This window comes from Lycium barbarum, chromosome 5, assembly GCF_019175385.1.
Source record: "Lycium barbarum isolate Lr01 chromosome 5, ASM1917538v2, whole genome shotgun sequence".
In the NCBI taxonomy this organism is placed as follows: domain Eukaryota; kingdom Viridiplantae; phylum Streptophyta; class Magnoliopsida; order Solanales; family Solanaceae; genus Lycium; species Lycium barbarum.
Genome location: NC_083341.1, coordinates 143,149,173 through 143,172,543, shown reverse-complemented (window position 1 = coordinate 143,172,543; position 23,371 = coordinate 143,149,173). Strand labels below are relative to the sequence as shown.

The window sequence follows — 23,371 nt, the reverse complement described above, 5'->3', positions numbered from 1 at the left end:
ATAGATTTAACGGTACAATGTAATTAACTTTTATTATCAATCAAACTAAACTATATATTTAAAATAATAATACAATAGGTAAATTTTTAAATTACTTCAATTAATTTACAAATCCGAATAACATGGTGGTTGTGTGGCGATGAACCTGATCGAAATCGGAGATGCATATATTTTTTGTTCTGCTAAATTAAATGGAACAACAATTTTTATCGGCTGGAAAAATTGTAGACAAAATAGCTTTTAAGCTCTTTTATGTAGTGTTTGACTAAAATAAAAAAGTATTTTAAGCATTTGTTTTAAGCCAAAATGATAAAAATAAGCCCAAAGTCACTCAAATCAACAACCCATATTGTTATGTTTTTCCAAATTTTCTTAATCAGGATTGTTTTTTTTCTCATAAACATCAGAATTTCTAATATATATAAGTGCCTAGCATGGACGAACACAGCAATAGAAGATTGTACTAAAAGCAACAAAAGTTGTACCTTCGAAACTGTGGATTATTTTGGGGTTAAATTGTTTCCCCTTCTAACACGTGTACTGCAACCATAGACATGTGTAGTAGGGCTGCTTATCGGGGCGGATCGGGCGGTTAATTATGTTTAACGATTTGGCTTATCGGTTATCGACTTTTATATGTACTAATCCGCTAGCCAACCGATAAGATATCGGTTGGTTCGGTATCGGATTAGCAATTATCAGGCGGTTAACGGATGGTGTATCGGCTAAATTTAAAAGACAATGAAATATTGATGCAAATTTGAAAAATACTGAAAATTAAAATATTGATGAAATTTATACGAGCTCCAGTGCCCCCAGCCTTAGCAATCATGGCTCTTCCTGTATAAGGAGGACCAAATAAAAGAATCAGCGCCTTAAATGACAAAGTTCAATTAGAACAATTTAGCACTCTTTTTTTAAGCTGAAATATCTAATGGCAGTTATTACAAGTGAATAAAATAGTGAATAAGGCTTTAGCATTAGGGTTTACGGTAGGTTTTTTTATATATCTAGGACTAAAAAATAAATATAATAATTCTTAACGGGTTAATGGTTAACCCGATAAGGAAATTGAGTAATCCACCTTCGCACCGATAAACCATTAACTGTAAGATTTTAATCCGTTCACCATCCGTTAATCCGGTAACCCAATACTAAAAAGCCAATAAGCCAATTATGCGGTTGGATTATCGGTTACAGTTCGATTTTGAACAACCCTAATGTGTAGTGCTTTTTCAACTTTTTCCCCTTTCCTGATCTATAACTTCCATAGCAATCCAAACAAAAATTGACTCCAACACTGATCCTCTCTTGATAATTGAGATTTCGTTCCTAAGCAGTTCAATTTTAATTTTTTTACACAAATTTATTTTCTCCGTGCACTTTTACTTGTTCACTTTTGACTTTTCACGTTCTTTATGAATTAAAAAAATCCCACGTGGACATATGTCTACTAAATATTTATTTTCTTCTTAATTTATTTCCTTCGTGCACTTTTAACTTTTCACGTTCTTGCTGAATATTTATTCTCTTCTGATGTATACATGTATGCACTTCAATTTTAATTCTCCGACCATATTTATTTCCTCCGTGCATTTTTACTTGTTGACTTTTGACGTTTTACGTTCTTTAAGAATTAATAAATGAAGTACTATCTCCGTCCCATATTACTTAGCCACATTACATGACTTTTCACATTCTTTAAGAATTAATAAACGAAATATTCTCTTCATCCCATTTTACTTGGTCATATTAATATAATTGACTTTTCACATTCTTTAAGAATTAATAAATGAAGTACTCCCTTCGTCTCATATTACTTGGCTCCTCTCTTGATAATTGAGATTTCGTTCCCCTGTAGTTCAATTTTAATTCTCCTACACAAATTTATTTCCTCCGTGCACTTTTACTTGTTCGTATGTCATAGTACTGAATATTTAATCTCTTCTCAATTTATTTCTTCCGTGCACTTTTACTTGTTCGTTTTTGACTTTTCACGTTCTTGCTGAATATTTAATCTCTTCTCATGTATACATGTATGCACTTCAATTTTAATTCTCGGACACATATTTATTTCCTCCGTACACTTTTACTTGTTCACTTTTAACTTTTCACGTTCTTTAAGAATTAATAAATGAAGTACTCCCTTCGTCCCATATTACTTGACAACATTACTTGACTTTTCATATTCTTTAAGAATTAATAAATGAAGTACTCCCTTCGTGCCATATTACTTAACCACATTACTATACTTGAATTTTCACATTATTTAAGAATTAATAAATAAAGTAATCCCTTCATCCCATATTACTAAAAATATATGTATATTTTTCTATTCTATATTTTTCTTCTTATATATAAACGCCCAAGGTGGATGAACACAACAATAATAAGTTGTACAAAAAGCAACTAAAATTGTACTCCAAGCATGGACTAACATGTGTACATTTCAGATGTTGAACATTAATTCTACCTCTTGTGTGTTTACTTTTTAAGTCCCCACGGGTCCGTAGTGTCGTAATTGTCCTTTCATTTCCTTCATTTGGCATAAGCTCCCTCTGTCTCAATTTAAGTGTCTACGTTTGACTAGACACGGAGTTTAAAAAATAAAGATAGACTTTCAAATCTTGTGGTTCTAAATTAAACATGTGTATAATATAATAAAATATCCTTTGAATCTTGTGATTATAAACTTGACATGTAGGATATATGAATTGTCAACTTACTAAATATAAAAAGAGGCGGACATAACCAAAATAAATCAATTTTTTTTATTTAACAACAAACGCCCAAGGTGGACGAACACAGCAACGATAAGTTGTACAAAAAACAACTGAAATTGTACTCCCTCTGTCTCAATTTAAGTGTCTACGTTTGACTAGACACGGAGTTTAAGAAATAAAGATAGACCTTCAAATCTCGTGGTTCTAAATTAAAAATGTGTACAATATAATAACATATCCTTTGAATCTTGTGATTATAAACTTGACATGTAGGATATTTGAATTGTCAACTTACCAAATATAAAAAGAGGCGGACATAACCAAAATAAGACAATTTTTTTTAGTTAACAACAAACGCCCAAGGTGGACGAACACAGCAACAATAAGTTATATAAAAAACAACTGAAATTGTACTCTAAGCCGGGACTAACATGTGTACATTTCAGAAGTTGAACATTAATTCTATCTCTTGGGTGTTTACTTTTTAAGTCCCCACGTGTCCGCAGTGTCTCAATTGTCCTTTCATTTCTTTCATTTGACATATACTCCATCTGTCTCAATTTAAGTGCCTACGTTTGACTAGATACAGAGTTTAAGAAATAAAGATAGATTTTTGAATCTTGTGGTTCTAAATTAAAAAAGTGTATAATATAATAAAATATCCTTTGAATCTTGTGATTATAAACTTGAAATGTAGGATATTTGAATTGTCAACTTATCAAATATAAAAAGAGGCGGACATAACCAAAATAAGACAAATTTTAACAACAATTGAGAAATTCAGGGGGAAAATAAGAGGAAAAGAAAAAAAAAATGGGAACTAACTACGGAGAATCGCACTATACTTTGCAAAATATATAAACCATAAAGACTAACTAAATTGAGTAGCCAAATTAATCATGTTGGGCATAGTTTGCTAGTAAATAAGTTAAATGGTCTCTTACTGTCTTTTCAAATATTAAAGGGGTGATAGTACACAGTCTACAAACTTTCTTGGTCGCCTTCATAAGGGTTTAAGCAGTGGGAAACACCATTACTCCGTCCTTCGCTCCATAGCTCATCGCCGAATAAATCGCCAGTTCGACCCAAAAAATGTATAGAAGTAGAGGCACAACACTCACTTCCAAATCATTGACAACTCTATCAAAGGTATGCAGACAACCTCATCATTTAAAGTTGCTTACTTTCTTAAGAAATATCAGCACTGCTACTCAATTATCTGAGGTTGATAACTATAGCGAGTTAAAGGGGGGAAATAGCGCCGATTCTCAGCAAAACCCAAATGGGGGTTTCAATTATAACTCAAACAATACTGGTTCTTTGAATAAACCAAACTGTCAGGGTCAAGAATGGGCATATAGTGGAAATTCTAGGAGAATAGAGCAGATCCCTAGTGGGCTTTATCCCCCAAAACCTAGAACTGAATTTCAAGAACCAACTAATAAAGGGTTTAAGCAGAACCCACATGCGAAAAATGACAACTTTTCATCTGGGCATGTCGATGGTTCATCTAGAAACGAGTTTCAGCGAAATGGGAGTAATGATTTCGGGGCTCGAAAGGATTATCAAAGTAATTTAGTCCATAATAGAAATGATAGTGGTTATCAGGGTGAAGATTCGTCAAATTTGCTGCATAGTTCCAGGTTTGAGGGAGCTGTAGGAGCTCAGCCGAGTCAAAATGGGGTATACAGACACTATCAACAGAATCTAAATGGTTATTATGGTGGAAACAGTGAAATGTCTCAGCAGAATTTCAGTGGTAATTACACGAGAAACATAGGAGTGCCTCAGCAGAACCTTCCCGATTATAACCCTGGAGATGTAAGGAATGTTCGATCTGGAAATTCTGAAACGTATCCACAAAGTGCAAGTGGGTATAATATGGGAAGGCATACGAATTCAAGTGGCTACTCAAGGGAGATGATGGGCCAATATCAGCAAAATTTAAGCGGCTTTAACCCTTCTAGTGCTGGACATGAAGCTTCTTATCAATCGCAGAATGGAATAGTAGGCCATCAAGAAATGAGAAGTTCAGCACCTGTTGAACAGTCAATCGATTCTGTTGATAGCAGCAATAAAAAAGGCTCAATTGATGAGCTCGATGACTTCTGTAAAGAAGGCAAAGTGAAGGAGGCAATTGAAGTTTTGCATTTGTTGGAGCAGCAACATGTCACAGTCGATTTGTCTCGATATATTATGTTAATGAATGTGTGTGGCGAGGATAAATCCCTTGAGGATGCTAAATCAGTTCATGAGCACCTTGTGAGATCTCATCCTAACCTTGACATCAAAATGCACAATAAGATTCTTGAAATGTATGGAAAATGTGGCTCCATGAATGATGCCTTTTTGTTGTTTCAAAAAATGCCTCAGCGTAATCTGACTTCTTGGGACACAATGATTACCTGGTTTGGTAAAAATGGTCTTGGAGAAGATGCGATAGAATTGTTTGGGGAATTCAAGAAAACTGGGATGAAACCTGATGGCCAAATGTTTCTAGGTGTCTTCCATGCTTGTAGTGTTGTTGGTGATATAGTTGAGGGCATGTTGCACTTTGAGTCAATGAGTAAGGATTATGGCATTGTTCTCTCCATGGAGCAATATGTGGGAGTGGTAGATATGTTGGCAAGTACAGGATATCTCGATGAAGCTATGGAGTTCATTGAAAGGATGCCTATAGAGCCAAGTGTTGAAGTATGGGAAACCATGATGAATCTCTGCAGAATTCAAGGGAATTTGGAGCTTGGGGATCGTTGTGCTGAGATTGTTGAGTGCCTAGACCCATCTCGTTTGGATGAACAGTCAAAGGCAGGTTTTTTGGCTGTAAAAGCGTCAGACATAGCTAAGGAGAAAGAGAAGAAGAAATCTGCTCAAAGCCTTCTTGAGGCTAGAAGCAAAGTTCATGAATATCGTGCAGGAGATAGATCACATCCTGATCATGAGAAGATATATGCATTGCTTAGGGGTTTAAAGCAGCTAATGAAGGAGGACGGTTATATACCAGAGACTAAGTTTGTGTTACATGATGTAGACCAAGAAACCAAAGAGGACGCTTTAATGGCTCACAGCGAGAGATTGGCTTTTGCTCAAGGTCTTATGAATAGCTCTGCACGATCACCAATCCGGATTATAAAGAATCTTCGTGTCTGTGGTGATTGCCATAATGCATTGAAGATTGCTTCAAAGCTTGTTGGTCGGGAAATTATCATGCGAGATGCTAAGAGATTTCATCATTTAAAAGATGGATTGTGCTCGTGTCGGGATTATTGGTGAAGATCCTAACTTTCAGGTAATATTTAGTTCTGACCCTCTTTTTCTTGCTTTAGCGCAGCCAGAGTGTCTGGCAAAGCTATCATTCATAGCAGATGGGATTTCTTTGCCTTACTCTATCAGCTGTGAGCGACACGGTGTTCAAAGATCGGCAAATACCATATTTAATGCCACATGGCCTCTTGATTTGGTTAGTGTCAATATTCATAAGTTGTCCATAAAGGATACAACGGAGAGCGCAGTTGCAGGTACTTGAGTTTTGCACCAAAGATTGTAAAGGACGAGCCATTGACTCATCGAGTACCATAAAGAGCTTCCTTACCCTGTTCATCCGGGACACAACCAAACAGAGATCAACCACCTTCTCAAAGTGGATTAGCTAGACTAGTCGGGGGCAGTTGGCGATGAAGTGGAATTGTTTTCCAAGTCTCAAGCTAATTGCTTCACATTCTGAAGTATAGAGATTAATAGGATAAGATTATCTTCATTTGATACTTTGATTTTTTCCTAAAGCAGTAATGTTAGTAACATGGGATTTTGTATCCTTGTACTTTGGTGGAACCCCCTTTAACTGGTATGATGACATTTTTTTACTCTTTTATCATGTTTGAACAGAGTTGGAGACTTGGGAGTTGGTTCAATTGTCCAATTTTTCAATTTCAGCAGTTGGAAATCAAAACCTGGTCATTGTAGCAATTTGGGTTCAAGCTTATGACACTCCAACCTGAAATATTAAATTCTGAAACAGAAGAAAGAAAATAATATATCATGCAGTATATTTATAATTTTTGTTTTATTCGAATCTTGTTTTGTCACTGCAAATAATACCGGTACTAAGTTCTGCTGATTATATTTGAATGCACGCAATGTTCATCCAGCATTAATTATATGGTAATTAGTATTCCTATATTGTATTAAATCAAAATCTAATATGAAATAAGAAAATATACGTATTGGTTTAAAATGACTAAAATGCATATCAACTTTTACTACATTTGTTAACTCTTGTACTTATAATCTCTTGCTTGTTTTCATAATGTCCACGGTATTAATTTGGAAGTTGTGATGTACATAACTTTTGTCATCCACACTACGAGGAAAATACCTCCTACTGTTTGTAGTAACTTAGCCAAACTTGGCAATCTCAATGTTTGTAATGTTAAACTTGGTTTAGCAACCAATATATCTACTAGTTTATTTCATATTTTAGCATATGCTATTTTAGTGTTCCTCTTAATATAGCGTTATTTGATACTCTTATATTGAACATTTAATTACAATATATTTATGATAACAAATCTAAGATAAAAGGAGGCACGTAATCAATTTTCTTTTGGCATAATCATCTTATATCCGGTACCATTAACCTGACTAAATCAAATTCATTTAACAGAAAACATTTTCTACCATAAATTTCTCACTTCCCAAGCTTGGTCCCGACACCATTCTTCTCCCCATTTACAAAGATCCAATTAGTATAATTTTTAGATACTTTGAAAGATGAGCAGTATATTATGCAAAGAGATAAAGTAGGAGTATAATTTAAACATGGAATATTTGTAGGTGTTCAATATATAATATGATATAATATAATAATAACAATAAAAGTTATTGGGGATGTTTAGATGTCATTCGGGTCGGGTATGAACAATGGGCTTCACTTAAACAATGAAAATGGCGGCAAATGCAGTAGCTTCGTTCTTCTTCACACCATTGAAGCAACAAATCCCCACTTATTCCTCTCCTTTAATCTTTATATAGGGTTTAGTCAATTAGGGTTTCTGTGCGCACAACAATGACGTGCGGTTTGGGGATATTGGAGTCACTGAGTGATGATTCCATCGCACAAATATCTGAAAACTGGAACAGCTTTTGCTCCGCTTCAGAATCTCTTCTCAAAGGCAATGGTGACTTGTCATTCAGTTCTGAATTTGCAAAGATAGCTAAGAATCTCTCCAAACACGGCCTTGCATCTCTAGTCGAACAACACTTCCTTCGCTCCATCCAGGTCTGCTTAGTTTACTGTGAATTCATATCTATCATACTCCCTCCGGTCCATTTTACTTGTCCTTCTTACTAAAAATAGGGGAAAAGGGTCAAATTTACCCTCCGTTATACTGGTGAGGTGGCATGCAATGTGTGTCTACGTGAGATTGAGCATCCACCTTGGACAATTTTAACGGTGAAGGGGTATATTTGAACCATTTAGTTAACGTTAAGGGTGTTTTTGAACCCAAAGTATAACAGAAGGTAAATTTGATCTTTTTCACATAGTAGAGGGGTAAATTTGACCCTTTTCCCCTAAAAATAGATGATTCAAAATACTTGTCATTTTAGTAAACCAAGTTAATTAAATTAAGTATTTTTTTCATCTTTACCCCTGCTCAATAAATATAGAGAGAGATTAATGGTGGTGAAAAAGAGAGTAGAATTAAATTGAGATCAAATAAGAAATAGGGATAATTTAGTCAAATCATCATTTTAGTTAATGTTTTCTTAAGGCGCGTGCAATAGAAAAATAAAATGGATTGGAAGGGAGTAGTGTTTTTTGTTTTGAATAAAATGTGCACATTTCAAAAGGTAGATTAAAATACTAAACAATCATAGCTACTCAATTTTGCTATAAAGATTGTTGCTTTTGGGATATATATATATCATAGTGTTTTCCTTTGTTTTGAGTAAAGTGTGCTTATTTCGAAAGTACTTCCTCCGTTCCAATTTAAGCGACTTAGTTTGAATAGGCACGGAGTTTAAGAAATAAACATAGACTTTTTAATCTTGTGGTCCTAAATTAAAGATGTGTATAAAGTACTAAAATGTCCCTTTGGATCTTGTGGTTATAAACTTGCCATTTAGGATATTTGAATTGTCAACTTATTAAATGTGGAAACAGGCACTCTTTTTTGGGACAGACCAAAAAGGAAAGTAAGACACTGATAATGGGGACGGAGGGAGGATTTAAAATACTAAAGAATCATAGCTACTCAATTTTGCTTAGTACAAGTAAAGATTGTTCCTTTGGGATGGTTTAGTTTGGAAGAAAATGTTTTACCTTGGAAAATTGTAACCTGGATTTGAACAACACTTCCTTCGCTGCATCGAGGTCTGCTCAATTATACTCCCTCCGTTTCAATTTGCTTATCTTGTTTTGACTTGGCAAGAAGTAAGTAAGAAAGACTTTTGAATCTTTTAGTCTTAAATTAAAGATATGTAAAATGTACCAAAATGCCCTTTAATCTTGTGGTATTAACCATGCCATGTGGAAAGTTAGAATTAAAAAGTTGCCAAAAAAAGAAAATGGCATTCTTTTTTAAACGGACTCAAAAGGAAAGTAAGACAAACAAATTGAAACAGAGGGAGTATATTATAGTGTTTTTGTTTTGAATAAAATGTGCATATTTCGAAAGTAGATTAAAAGATTAAAAAATCATAGTTTCTCAATTTCGCTAAGTACAAGTAAAGATTGTTTCTTTGGTATGGTTTTGTTTGGGAGAAAACATTTACCTTGCAAATTGTAACCTGGATTAGTGTTTCCTGTGTTTGATTGGTTATAATAATAGGTGATATATGGTAATTATAGAAGGTATAGTATTGGATATAAGGAGAATAATGGAAAATGAATTCCAAACCTAAGTGACCGAAACAGTTTTATTCGCTTATCAGAAAAATTTCTCTTTGGACAAAAAAGTTTCAACTATTCGGAGGATTCAAATATCGGGAAATGTTTTCACAGACAATATTTGGTTGATGTATTCATTTCAATATTTGAGTACCTTGAATTGGAATGTTTTCTCCAAGGACAAATATTCAAAATATTTGCAAATGATTTCATCAACCCTAAATATTCTCTGAGAAAACATTTTCAGCCACTCCATTCAAACTATCATTCATTAATTCCCAAATTTATGATGTAACTTAGTTTTCGCATTTTCTAAAGCTGGTGTGACTATAATGACTGCTTTCAATTGCTTGTCCTTATGCCGAGGGTCTATCGGAAACAATCTCTCTACCTCCCAAAGTAGGGGTAAGGTCTACGTACACTCTACCCTCCCCAGACCCCACTTTGTGGGATTTCACTGGGTATGTCGTTGTTGGTGTGACTATAATGACTCTATTAGGTGCTTTATTGAACTCACAGTGACAATATTGTGTTGGAACAGGAAACTTTCGAAAGAAATGGAGCAAGAAGGTTCTGGAGTTATTTTGAACCTTACAGCAGCGTTGCACCATTTGAAACTAATAAGGATCCAGTATGTACATACGGTCCTTTGTCATGCCATATATTCTTATACATTAAAGAGAAGGCCTGTTCTATGGAATTACAAGAAATAATTACTACTTGATTTTCACCGAGACCTTGTCTGTGTCTGTGCAGATGCAGGATTACTGTTAATGAGGATTCTCTATATTTCTCGTAATTTTTGGATATTATAACTTAGTGTAAAGTTTTCCAATTTTGTTCACCATCCAGTCTTACACCACCTAACAACCCCATTTACACACCTTTTAGTCAGTGGTTTACACTCTTTTTTTGGTTTTAGTTATAACATTTTCTGATTACCATAATTTTCGTGGTCTTCACTTCTTGGTTCTTGCGACAAATTTATTTAACACTGTTTGAACTAGAGGCTTATAGTTCTGAATCTTAACATTACATGTAAATGCATTTTTTTATTTGGGAAGTAATTTACATGGAAAACACATGTTATTTGTCAATATTACCTTGTTTAGTTAGCGGGTGAGGATGGTATATTCTCACTATTGCTGCTGTCATGTTAGCATTTTAATATGGCTCAGGGTAGGACTTGTTTTTAGCCTTCAGGGCTTGGCAATTTTATATGGTAGTAAATCCTGATTTGGTATTGATGCAGATTCTAGAAGAAGAGATTCAGCAAGTTATATGTAAAGCTTTGGGAGAGATATCATTGGAAAAGCAGTACCAGGAGAAGTGCCTATTATTGTTGGTTCATGCTTTTCAGTCCTATGAAGAAAACAAGGCGCAAGGACAAGCGAACCCAGATTCTACTCGAGTTTATCTGTTCTCAAAATATCAACTAATTGTGTCTTCAGTTCTTTTGGCTAGCCTTCCTCGCCATTTTCCTGGTATGTGGATTGCTTCATAGAATGTTAGTACATGCTGCTCAGGAGCTTTGCTTATTTGTTCTTTTTAAATGTTTCCCCACTTCGCAATGTGTTTCTCCTTTTCTTTTTTGAAACAGGTAACACTCCCAATGTGTTTCTCTTTATCCTTTATGCAATGTCAATAAATGTAGCTGCTGTCTCGATAACAGAATTCTGTTCATTTGACTTCCTTTCTCAAATGGCTAATTGGCGGTAATACTATAGCTGAAGCTTTAAAGTGTGATACTGACCACCTTTATAGAGCATTCTGTTTTTATGATCTTTAAGTAATGGTTAAACTGAGACTGTAAGGGCGTAGAAAGAGGGGGGGTGGGGTGGAGGATTTTATTAGGCATAATATAATTCCTATACTTCATTGATCATTGTTGTTTGTTGTTTACTGCAAAATGGTAATTTATGTGAAAATTCTTGAACAGCTATATTACATGAGCATGTCTCTTGGGGATAAAAGGGTGGCAGCAACCTCAGTGTATTGAAGCTGAAAGACTGTTCTTTTAATTTGTACTCACTGATGGAAACACATGCATTTGGGACTTTCATTTGTTATTGACCTGTATTATTCATATTAAGCCCTGTTCAAATTACCTCTTGAATTGTCGAAATAAAAGAATGTAAACTACAGCCTCATCATGTATATGCTAGGTTTCTGAGGTCCTGAGATTGTTTGTTTTGGATTTGAAGTTACATCATTCTCTTTTCTGTATGTTCCATTTGACTCAGTTTTGTTCTTGGACCAAGCATGTGGTGAATTACTCAAATGTTTAATACCATCGCCGGGGTTGACTGGTGCAACACAAGAATTATACTTCTTTAGTCACTGATTTTACTCCTTTGATTTCTGAATCTCTAAGTTAGAAGATGTCTTTATACTAAACACACACACACACACACATAAAACAATAACAACATCACACAGATTTTGGCAAGGAAGAAGTTTGAAATTCTTATACATTTATTCTTCGTTATCACTTATTGGAAGAGGCAGAGTGGTTAAGGAAAGCTTGATATTAAAAGATGTTTCTATGGCTATGATCTATAAAATGTACATCTTAGTAAGCAATTCTTGCTTATCCTTCCCCTTACTATATTTTTTAGGGATACTACAGTGGTACTTCAAAGGAAGACTGGAAGAGCTGAGTACAATTGCCGCTACGAATCCTGAGGATGAAGATGAGTTAGATATGGATGATAAAATGGATTTAGATGAGAAAAGAAAACTACCCTACAAATGTGGTAATATAGATAGTGATATAAACCATAAATATGCATTATTTTCAGATAACAATAAGTTGGTGAAGAACATTGGAATGGTTGTTCGTGATCTGAGAAATATTGGCTTTACATCTATGGCGGAAGATGCATATGCTTCTGCTATATTCTTTCTTCTAAAGGTATATGGCCATCAGTGATTAAGTTTCAGTCGATCTATCCACATTTTCAGTTGACGTCAACCTTATTGTGGTGATTCTTAAGCATCCTTGATTTTGTTAATTTGACAAAAAAAAAAAAAAAATTATCCTTCGTTTCAAATTTTCTATAAGTAATCATTTCATTTAATCTTGTACACATTTATTCTTTGAATGTGGGTGATAGGACAAAGTACATGATTTGGCTGGTGATGACTATAGGAGCTCTGTTTTGGAGTCCATCAAAGCATGGATACAGGTTGGTCTCATCTGCATGATCCCAATTTTACGTCTCAAGTTAATCTGACAAAGGTCCTTTCGGAGTTTTATTTTGGTGTTGCAATACAAAGTCGTTTGGAAGTTATCTTTTTCAACAGTAAGAGAGTTGCATCGACTTATTGTCTGGTGGTCATTTAACTAATCTAGGATATTGATCTACTGGCTTCCTGAAATAAGAAACCTCTTTTCCTTGCCTAGTGCACTAGTTTGGATTCATTGATATTCTGCAATACGACAATCGGACATTTAGAGTCAGATGGATCTAATGGATTTTGTAATGTTTTTAATCAATTTTTTGTTAGTGATACTTTCACTCATGTAATTTGTGTATCGATAGCTTGGTGACATTGTAGAGATGACAAAATGAATGACAGAATAACTTTGTGAAAGGTTGGTTATGAATATCAATTCCTCATGAATTTTGCTCAAACTTGAAGAACATGGATAAACTTATGTTTAGATCAATCTGACTAATCCGGAAGTTTCGACTGGATCCGATTTGCTAACATTGAGAACCAATTTGTGCAGGCTGTGCCCCTTCAGTTCCTGCGAGCACTTCTTGATTACCTTGGTGATTTTACTAGCTGCGATGGCCCTTCCTCTAGCCTGAAATCGCCCCTGGCATCCCACCCCTCCTTGTGCTATTCTGGAACTGGAGTTCCATCTGAGGGTCTTGTTAGATGGCAATTGCGCTTAGAGTATTATGCTTATGAAACCTTGCAGGATCTCAGAATAGCCAAACTTTTTGAAATCATTGTGGACTACCCGGACAGGTAATTTACTATTTCATTTTCTTTTCTTCATTTATTTTGTCTCTGTGTGTGTCGTGGGGGGTGGGGGTTCTCTTTACATAAGTGTATCTTATAGCAGGCTCCTAAGCAAGAAAACTCGTAGATATTTAGAAGGAAAGAAATGAAAAGAAAGAACGAGGACCACATAAAAGAAAAGAGAGGAGAGGAAAGAAGAGTAATAATTTTCTGTGTTTGGATGAGAAAGGAAGAGATACCTCGACCCTGCTACCCTTAGCGAAATATTTCTCTTGTTAAACATCTACCGTCTTTTTTGGCTTTAGAAAAGTTCCATTAGAACCAAGTCCCTTCCTTCTCTTCCAAAAATTCAATCTAAAAGCCAAGAAACAGACTCACCCCTGATTTCTTATCTCGTTTCTCTCCCTTCCATTCCATTCAAACTGCAACATTATTTTCTTAGTTAATTAGGTTACTAATTTTTAAATGGATATAACATGCATAGAGGATGTATTTGTATTCACAATGTCCTGATCTTTACTTTTAAGTATGTTCTTCCAATCTTCCCTGTGACTAATACTATGTCAGGCTCCGTTTTCTTTCATCTTACAAAAAATACTTGATGCAGCATTCTCTGGTTTTGTTTCTACCATTTAGGCTTTTAGTACCAATTCAGCTGGAAATGAAAGAAATAAGCTTGTGTTTTCCTCACTTAGCAGTTACCTACATTGTAAATATTTTATTCATGTAAGGACATGGCGCAGTTACAGCTTACCGAGGACATGACCTTAGATAGGAGGGTATGGAGGACTCAGATTAGGGTAGAAGGCTAGTAGATAGTATCGTTTATCCTTTCATATTAGTAGTCGCATTATCGCGATATAAGTTCTTGTGCTTTGATTTCTGCTACTATCTGTTATTTCCTATTTCCTGTACTTTGATTATCTTATTTTATCCGTGATAGCTACTGCCCTTTGCAAACTGCTTCATCATGGCTTAGTCGATTTCGTTATTTTCATTTCCATATCGCTTCGAATTTCTTGGCTTTATCTGACCTCTTTTTATGCTTTCTATTGAGCCGAGGGTCTTTCGGAACAGCCGTCCTACCTTGGTAGGAGTAAGGTCTGCGTACACTCTACCCTCCCCAGACCCCACGTTGTGGGATTTCATTGGGTTGTTGTTGTTGTAAGATCTCAATATTCAACTTGCGAGTTAATGACCGATAAAATTTGACAGTTCTCCTGCTATTGAAGACTTGAAACAATGTCTTGAGTACACTGGGCAACATTCAAAGCTGGTAGATTCTTTTATCTCTTCACTGAGATATAGATTACTAACGGCGGGTGCCTCAACCAATGATATATTGCACCAATATGTTTCAACAATCAAAGCACTTCGAACTATAGATCCTGCAGGTGTTTTTCTTGAAGCTGTTGGTGAGCCAATAAGGGAATACCTGAGGGGGAGAAAAGATACAATTAAATGCATTGTGACCATGCTTACTGATGGAACTGGTGGAAATCCCAATGGACTAGGCAGTTCTGGGGATAGCCTGCTGGAAGAATTGAATAGAGATGAAGAGAGTCAAGAGAACACTATTGTTGATGATGATATTAACTCTGACGACAAGCAAGCATGGATTAATGCACAAAAGTATGCCATCTTTGTCTCTATTGTTTTGGAAATGATTGGAGGACATACTTTTATCGTGTACTTTTAATCTTATGCATATATCTTTTATGATCTGAAATCTTTAAGCTGGGAGCCTGACCCGATAGAGGCTGACCCATCAAAGGGAAGCAGATACCGAAGGAAGGTTGACATACTTGGCATGATAGTTGGCATAATTGGTTCCAAAGATCAGCTGGTTAATGAATATCGTGTAATGCTGGCTGAAAAGCTTTTGAACAAATCTGATTATGACATAGATGCAGAAATACGTACTCTAGAGCTTCTCAAGGTAAGTGGTCAAACCTCCGAGTTTAGTTCTCTATTGTCTCAAATCAGTCACATGGTGTACTCGAAAATAGAGACCTTTTCTGCTATATGATTTCATCCTGATTTACATAGTCAGCTTGACATTTCTATCATTTGCAGATTCATTTTGGAGAAAGCAGCATGCAGAAATGTGAAATAATGCTTAACGATTTGATTGACTCAAAGAGGACAAATACAAATATAAAAGCAACTATCAAGCATCAACCACAGCCAGGTAATGATTGTAAGTTATGTCCTGTTCTTGGGCTTTCGACTATTTTAATTATTCTTATTGATTACTGGATTTGTGCAAATACAGAGCAAACAGACCTCAATGTTTCTCTAGACAATCTTAATGCTACCATCATATCTTCAAATTTCTGGCCTCCTATTCAGGTATGCGCTTATTCTTCCATTTAACTGATACAATAATTTTATTCACCATCTGTTGGTAAGACTCTTTAGTTATCTAGTGGAGTGTCTTCATCCATTCTGGACTATCTTTTACCCTACAGGAAGTTAAATACGTAAACATTAGAAATGAACCGTACAAGCGGAACATTTCAACTGCTCCATTTTATTTTTATAGTGGTGTTTTCTCCTTCCAATATAATCATAAATTAACGGGTTCGGGATGCTTGACATTCACATTTCATGGTCTTAGTCTGAATCAAGTAAATGTCCCATTTGACATCCTTGATGTGTTGACAAATCTTTCCTTTATACTTCCTATTGTCACTGCGTCTGCCTTTGGACAACCTTCAAAGAGTTTAGATGCTGTTGTATCTGCAGCATGGTATCAACATATGAGCAATTTTACGTTCATAGAGACTGCAGAAGTTATGTATGAGTTCACATAAATTGGAAAGGAAGGTCTTTGGAGGTTTGTGGACCACCACCTCTGTATCTCACAGAGAGAAAGGAAAAAATCGATAAAGGCGGGTTGATTTTAGGACATCCTCCTCCCCCCCACCTCTCTTCCCCTTCTTCCCGGTCCAAACAAATTCTTCATGCAGGCTTTTGGTTAATAGTGTTAATTGTTTGCCTTTATGTAGCTTTCTTTGTTTTGTTTCATTTTTGCCGGTCAAGTAAGAAAATCTTCTTTAATGGCAGGATGAGGCAGTCAACTTACCAGAGCCTGTGGAGCAGCTTCTGACTGATTATGCTAAAAGGTATACTGAAATCAAGACACCACGTAAGCTAGTGTGGAAGAAAAACCTGGGCAGTGTAAAGGTCAGTCACTGTACAGTGTCTTGGGACTTGTGTGTCTTTCGAAATAGTCTACACAAACAGTTGATTTAAAATCTCTAGATCTGAGTTCTCTGTTCCCTGCATCCTTTTATACACCAGACGACTGACTCTGTTGTTACTGCCATTATTGTAGTTGGAGCTCCAATTTGAGGATAGAGCAATGCAGTTCAATGTAACTCCTTTGCATGCTTCAATTATTATGCAGTTTCAAGATCAGAAAAGGTAACTTTGGGGATCATCTTGTATTTTCATTTTATCAGTTCTTCAGAAAAGTTTCGGCAATTGCTGTAAAGGGTATGTACACCTCATGTTGCAGGTGGACATCTAAGAATCTTGCAGCTGCAGTTGGAGTACCTGTTGATGTGTTGAATAGGAGAATAAATTTTTGGATAAGCAAGGTTAGTTCCTCTCACTTGAATTATCATCAGTATATGGTTCTCTGGTGGAAAGATTTATTTGATCTTTTTTCACTTGATTAACTAGGGAGTTCTGGTAGAGTCAATGGGGGCAGACTCTGCTGATCATGCTTTTACTCTGGTGGAAACCATGAGTGATACAGGTAAAAGTGGTACAATTGATGGAGGCTGTGAAGAGCTATTGGCAGGTGATGACGATGGTGAACGGTCTGTGGCCTCTGTTGAAGATCAATTGCGAAAAGAGATGACTATTTATGAGGTATACCAATCGAATTCCTTTTTCTTGCTTTTGCATATAAATGGAACTTGTATATATCTGAATCTGATACACACTCTTATCAGTTGTCAACGTGTAAATGGTAGAAGCTTTTCTTCTCTCAAAAACTGTTTTTTGTGTCCTCTTATGGAAGCCTGTGGTTTCCAAACTATTGAGTTGCATTGACATCATCATAGAACAAGCTCTTATAAGCCTGCAATTTCTCTTTGCTAGTGAGGTACCTGGGTTTTTGAAATATTGTGCATAATTCCCTTACTGATACAGGAAACTCCTTGTGAAACTCTTTGCAAGGCAGGACAGAGACGCCAGCTTCTTGCCTGGCTGTGTTTTATCTTATATCTGAAATGTATATATCATTTATTAAATAATTTATATTGGGCAAAGCTTATTCATTGTTCTGAGGACCGAAACCATCTTGCAAAGAACAAAAAACAAAATGACAGAAAAGAAAACACTGGTGCTTTCTTAACAAGGTGCTGGTGTTTACTGCAGAAATTTATCACTGGGATGCTTACCAATTTCGGCAGTATGGCTTTGGACCGTATTCATAATACTCTCAAGGTAATTATTTGTTTTATATCTCGCGAAGAATTATAATTGAATTGGGAACTATGTTGTGGCATGAGGCCATGAAATGCCGAAGAATTAAAAGTACTAAATTATTGCTGCAGATGTTTTGCATTGCTGATCCTACTTATGACAAATCACTGCAACAACTGCAAAGCTTCTTATCTGGTTTAGTTGCTGAGGAGAAGTTGGAATTAAGAGATGGAATGTACTTTCTGAGAAAGTGATCAATTCCGTCTACATTGTCTTGGTGGCATGAATCTTATTGCCACTCTTCTCAGACTGATGAAATGCAATAACGAGCGATTAAGAAAGAAATAACAACATTTGGCTGCAGAGAGATCTCTTTTTCTCTTCTCTTTTCAAGTGCAGAAATATCTGTAAACTCCTTGCAGTCAAATCATTTGTGTACTATTTAATCAAGCTGAGGGTAAGTGCAAATTAAGAAGGTTCCTGTGGGTTGTATGACTCGTGCTACTAAACGCATAAGGAAGAGTGTTAGTAATATTTATTAGCAGATCCTTCACTCGACACAGAGACAGAGAGACAAAGCCAGCCAAGAGAAGATGTCGGATCTGGTGCTCTTTAGCTAGTTTCCTAGTCAGTTTAGTTGACAGTATACTTGTTGTATATGATGTAAACTGAGTAGATTGCACATTTGCTTTCAAAAGAAAGGGAGTGCTATTGTTTATTTGCTGTACATGATGTAAACTGAATACATTAGCCTTTTGATTTCAAATGAAAGGGATCACCATTGTTATCCAAAACAACTAGAATCCAGTTCCTGTTCCAAAAAGAAAAAAACTATATCTAGTTTATCTCATGGTTCTACTGATAAAGGAGAAAAAGAATTAAAATCGGAAGTTTCAGAGACTGAATTTGTGAAATGCACATGCATACCTTGTTTATTATGTATATTTACTGAGGGAGAGTACCTAAAAGTTTACAAATGAAATCACTTGGGTCCTCAATATGGTTAGTTAATAGTTATTATATGCTACACTCTTGAGTTGATAACATCTAAAAGCTATAGTAAATAGGAAACTTACATAAATGATTACATTTTGAGGGTTAAAAATTTGGCATAACTATACTTTAGCTAATTACATTTTATAGCTACAGTAGATTGTATTCACGCGCTATAGTATATTGTAATCGAATGCAGCCGGTTAAATTATACTATAGCGTATTAATCTTTTTATAAATTGTTCTTAGATGAAATTTGAAGTCTTATCTAAACCAGAATCTAAAGAAATTGTAATCACTTTGGATTCTTCGACAATGATTTTTTTTTTTTGCACGGATTGGCCTTCATTTGGGGTGGTCTTTAATTTTTGCCCTTCAAATTGGTGGTCTTTAAGTTTTGCCCTTCGTCTAATACCTCGAGATTCTGGGTTCGAGCCCCAGCTCAGTAAAAAAATAAATATATTCACAAGGCAAAATTTTGCAAATCTTTCCATGCAAATGGGCACAGGCAGAATTTCTGTCCATGCAAATTCTACCTGAAAGTGAAAATTTAAAGAACACCATTTTGAGGGGTAAAAATTAAAGACCATCCCCAGTGAAGGGTAATCCTGCAAATTGCCCGAATTGTTTTCCTTTCCTTTTGTAATGGGCTCTTGTTTAATACTCCCTCTGTCCCATATTACTTGGCCACTTTTGCTTTTACACGCCCCTTAAGAAATCATTAATAAAAGATGTATTTTACTACCTTACTCATATCTCTCTCCAATAAATACATTATAATCAATATTGACTATTTTCAAGAACATTTAATACTAAGGATAAGATGGAAAAGATTTAATTAATTGCATTTTAGTTTTGTAAATGAACAAGTAATTTGGGACATATATTTTTAGTAATATAGCAAGTAATATGGGACGGAGGGAGTAATCTTAAAAAGGAATAGTTGGTAAAGAAAGTAAAAATAACTTAGCCGTTAGCACATAACCCGTGAAGAGAGAGTAAATACGACCGTTACATTTCCATCTCATTCAAATAGTTTCAACAACACAACCAACACACACACAAAGAGAAAAATGGAGGAAGAAGATGATAGAATGCAAAATCTCAGATCCAAAGCCACAGAGCTTCTACTCAGAAAAGAATTTAAAGACACCATTGAAGCTTACTCCGAGTTAATCTCCTTTTACCATGACCAAATCTCAAACACCAACCAAAATCTTGATTCAAATAAGCTCAAAAAATCCCTCTGTTTAGCTCTCTGTAACCGAGCCGAAGCCCATTTAAATCTTCAAGAATTCCCTCAAGCCTTAAAGGATTGTAACGAAGCATCCCAAATTGGAAACACCCATTTCAAGACTCTTCTTTGTAAAGGTAAGATTTTGCTCAGTCTCAATCAATATGGGTTGGCTTTAGATTGCTTTAAAAAAGCAAGTCTTGATGATCCCCATGAGTTAGAAAATTCTGAAACCCTTAATGGGTATTTAGAAAAATGCAAAAAGCTTGAATTTTTATCAAGAACTGGTGCTTTTGATATATCTGATTGGGTACTTAATAAGTTCCAAGGTAAACCTACTGAGCTAGCTGAGTTTATTGGTCCTATAGAGATTAATAAATCTGAGATTAGTGGGCGTGGTTTGTTTGCAACAAAGAATATTGATTGTGGGACTTTGTTGTTAGTTACTAAGGCTGTTGCAATTGAAAGAGCCATTTTTCAAGAATCTAAGGAACAAGCTCAGTTAGATATGTGGAAGAGTTTTATTGATAAGGTTATGGAGTCAGCTAAAAAATGTATCCGAACGCGTGATTTGATTTGTAAGCTATCAACAGGTGAAAATGAGGATCATTTGGAGGTACCTGACATTGAATTATTTAGGCCTGAGGCAGAAGATAGTACTAGATTTCATGATAAGAAGATTGACAAGGAAAAATTACTTAACATACTTGATGTAAATTCTATTGTTGAGGAGTTGATTTCCGCGAAAATTCAGGGGAAAAACAGTGATGTGCATGGGATAGGTCTATGGATTTTGGCTTCTTTTATCAACCATTCTTGTGATCCCAACGTGAGGCGGTCTCACGTTGGCGATCATGTGATAATCCATGCTTCTAGAGATATAAAAGCAGGCGAAGAGCTCACATTCGCGTATTTTGATGTGTTTTTACCCTTCAAGAACCGCGAAGAGAAGGCGAAAAATTGGGGCTTTATTTGCAAATGCAAAAGGTGCAAACTTGAAAGTGGTGTTTGTTCCAATCAAGAAATGATGGAAATTGAGATGTTTCTTGGGAAAGGACTAGAAATGGGAGGTGTAGTTTATAGATTGGAGGAAAGTATGAGGAGATTGATGGTAAGGGGAAAAGGAAAAGGGTATTTGAGAGCATCATTTTGGCAAGTGTATTTTGAAGTTTATGAGTCAGAAAGATTAATGAGGAAATTGGGAAGCAAGATTCCATTAATGGAAAGTGTGGTGGACAGTGTAGTGGATGCAGTGGGAAGTGATGAGAGAATTGTGAAGTTGTTGATGGGAAGATTGAAGAGAAAAAATGGCCATAATGGGAATGGAATTCTAGAGATGGAAAAAGCAATGAAATTGGGAAGGGGGTTGTATGGAAAGATAATGAAGAAACAAACATTGAAGACTATACTATTTCAGCTTGGCAACTAATAGCAATGGTGACTTTTAAGGGCTATTACTGATAGCCAATTTTCAAGATTAATCTTGTTTTTTTTTCCTGTTCAAAAATGTATCTCATGGTTAGTTCTTTTTTTTTCACTTTCTTTTTTGTTGCTCCGTAGTTTTTGATTCTTTTTCTCACAAAAATTAGTAGAAAGAAGATGAAGTTGATTCACAATTCAGATTGTTAATGTTTGATATTTTTAATTCTTGTTTAGTTCTAACTATTTTAGATGTAGAAATCTTCCTACCAATGCTTACTTATAGGAGAAAGCTTACTTATTGGAAAGCCTTAGAAAGCTCGAAAAAGAGGAAGGAAGGGGAAGATCAAAGGTTAGTCAGACATTCCCTGAGAAAGGCCCACGTACCATACCATTCGAGGGGTCCCGTTTTATGAGACTTTTTTAATAGGCTTAATGCATACGAAAGCTTTCTCAACTTTTCTCTTTTTTTCATTTTTGGCACCTTAATTAAGTGGTGTTCTTATTGAACCCCTGAACTCGTTCTTAAGTGTGTCTATCAAACACAATCTGACTTACATAGTATTCTATCTTCAATGTAGCAACATACTAATATATATTCTAATTTAATTATGCCATCTTTTAGCTAAGATTAGCAGCAATTGAGAGGGAAAAAAAAAGTAAACTCCTAATTAAGCTGGCAATGGAAGAGCAGAACCAGCAAAAACCGACACATCCATGACCTAAAGAATAGCTTACCACACGTCTAAAATATTACTTCACCTTCATTACCTAAAAATCAGATTTAAAGAGTTTGATAGACACACTTAAGGACAGGTTCAGGAATTCAATAGGAACAACACTTAGTTGAGATGCCAAAATGAAAAAAAAGAACAAGTTTAGGGTGCTGCATATGCATTAAGCCTTTTTAATAAAAAGATTTGTATGCGACAGAGACCCTTGTTTGGTGTATTTGGTTCAGCCAACCATGTTTGCAGATTCTCAAAATACCTAGTCATTAGCCCTCGTAATATAAATATTGCACTAGGTTGTCCCTCACATATAATGAAATTTGCGAAATTAGTTGAAGTTCTTTGTTAATTTTTTCTCTCGTTCCATATCTGAAAGTACGGAGGGGGGGGGGGGGGGGGTTGTAACTTTTTCAATATTTCATTCAATTGGTATTGAGAGTAGTCACCTGTTAATAAGGACAATAATGAACACTTTATACAATGCAGAAACTAAAGGCAGAAAGTAAAGTGACACACGATATTTTGATACTGGTTGGGATCCAATATGGATCTTAGTCCAGTCCCCTTAGATTTCGAGGGTGTTCTTTGTAAGCTCTTGTTAGCGATCTTGTACAATTTTGGTGAATGTAACTTCTACGTCTACGCTTAAAACTCTTTTTCTTGCAACTAAATGCCTCACCATAACATTTTCCTCACCTTTATGTTTTGAGTACACAGTGAATCACTAAGATTACAATGCTCGTTAAAAGTAGACTAAAGAATTTGAGACGGTTGAAATGAAAGTATGTTGATTTCCCCTAAAGTGAGCCTTTAAATAGTCTTTGGAAATTGCCTGTTAGGCTCTTTGACAGAGATGCAAACCCAAGAATATTGATCCTTGGAAAAGAGATTTGATTGGTTCTATATCGAAGAATAAGATTGAGCTCTTGTTGATGGCGTTGTAGAGATCTTCAAGTCTTGATTTGCA

The 23,371-nt window shown here is 35.6% G+C and overlaps 3 protein-coding genes across 3 annotated transcripts; all 3 read left to right on the top strand.

Moving 5' to 3' along the window:
* The first annotated feature begins 3,715 nt into the window (after positions 1–3,715).
* On the top strand, positions 3,716–6,689 carry LOC132642075 (pentatricopeptide repeat-containing protein At4g32450, mitochondrial-like). Its single transcript, XM_060359344.1, has one exon. The coding sequence runs from the start codon at positions 3,816–3,818 to the stop codon at positions 5,994–5,996; it is 2,181 nt and encodes a 726-aa protein (XP_060215327.1). The 5' UTR covers positions 3,716–3,815; the 3' UTR covers positions 5,997–6,689.
* Positions 6,690–7,419: 730 nt separating this feature from the next.
* On the top strand, positions 7,420–18,824 carry LOC132642074 (anaphase-promoting complex subunit 2). The gene is made up of 16 exons (XM_060359343.1): positions 7,420–8,001; positions 10,154–10,243; positions 10,865–11,096; positions 12,231–12,526; positions 12,729–12,800; positions 13,349–13,593; positions 14,803–15,219; positions 15,325–15,526; positions 15,664–15,778; positions 15,863–15,939; positions 16,657–16,776; positions 16,928–17,016; positions 17,111–17,192; positions 17,278–17,469; positions 17,980–18,048; positions 18,159–18,824. Exons 1-16 carry the CDS (start codon positions 7,789–7,791, stop codon positions 18,279–18,281), a joined length of 2,634 nt encoding a protein of 877 aa, XP_060215326.1. The 5' UTR covers positions 7,420–7,788; the 3' UTR covers positions 18,282–18,824.
* Positions 18,825–20,033: 1,209 nt separating this feature from the next.
* Positions 20,034–21,870, top strand: LOC132642073 (methyltransferase FGSG_00040). Its single transcript, XM_060359341.1, has one exon. It carries the CDS (start codon positions 20,094–20,096, stop codon positions 21,681–21,683), a length of 1,590 nt encoding a protein of 529 aa, XP_060215324.1. The 5' UTR covers positions 20,034–20,093; the 3' UTR covers positions 21,684–21,870.
* The last annotated feature ends 1,501 nt before the right edge of the window (positions 21,871–23,371 follow it).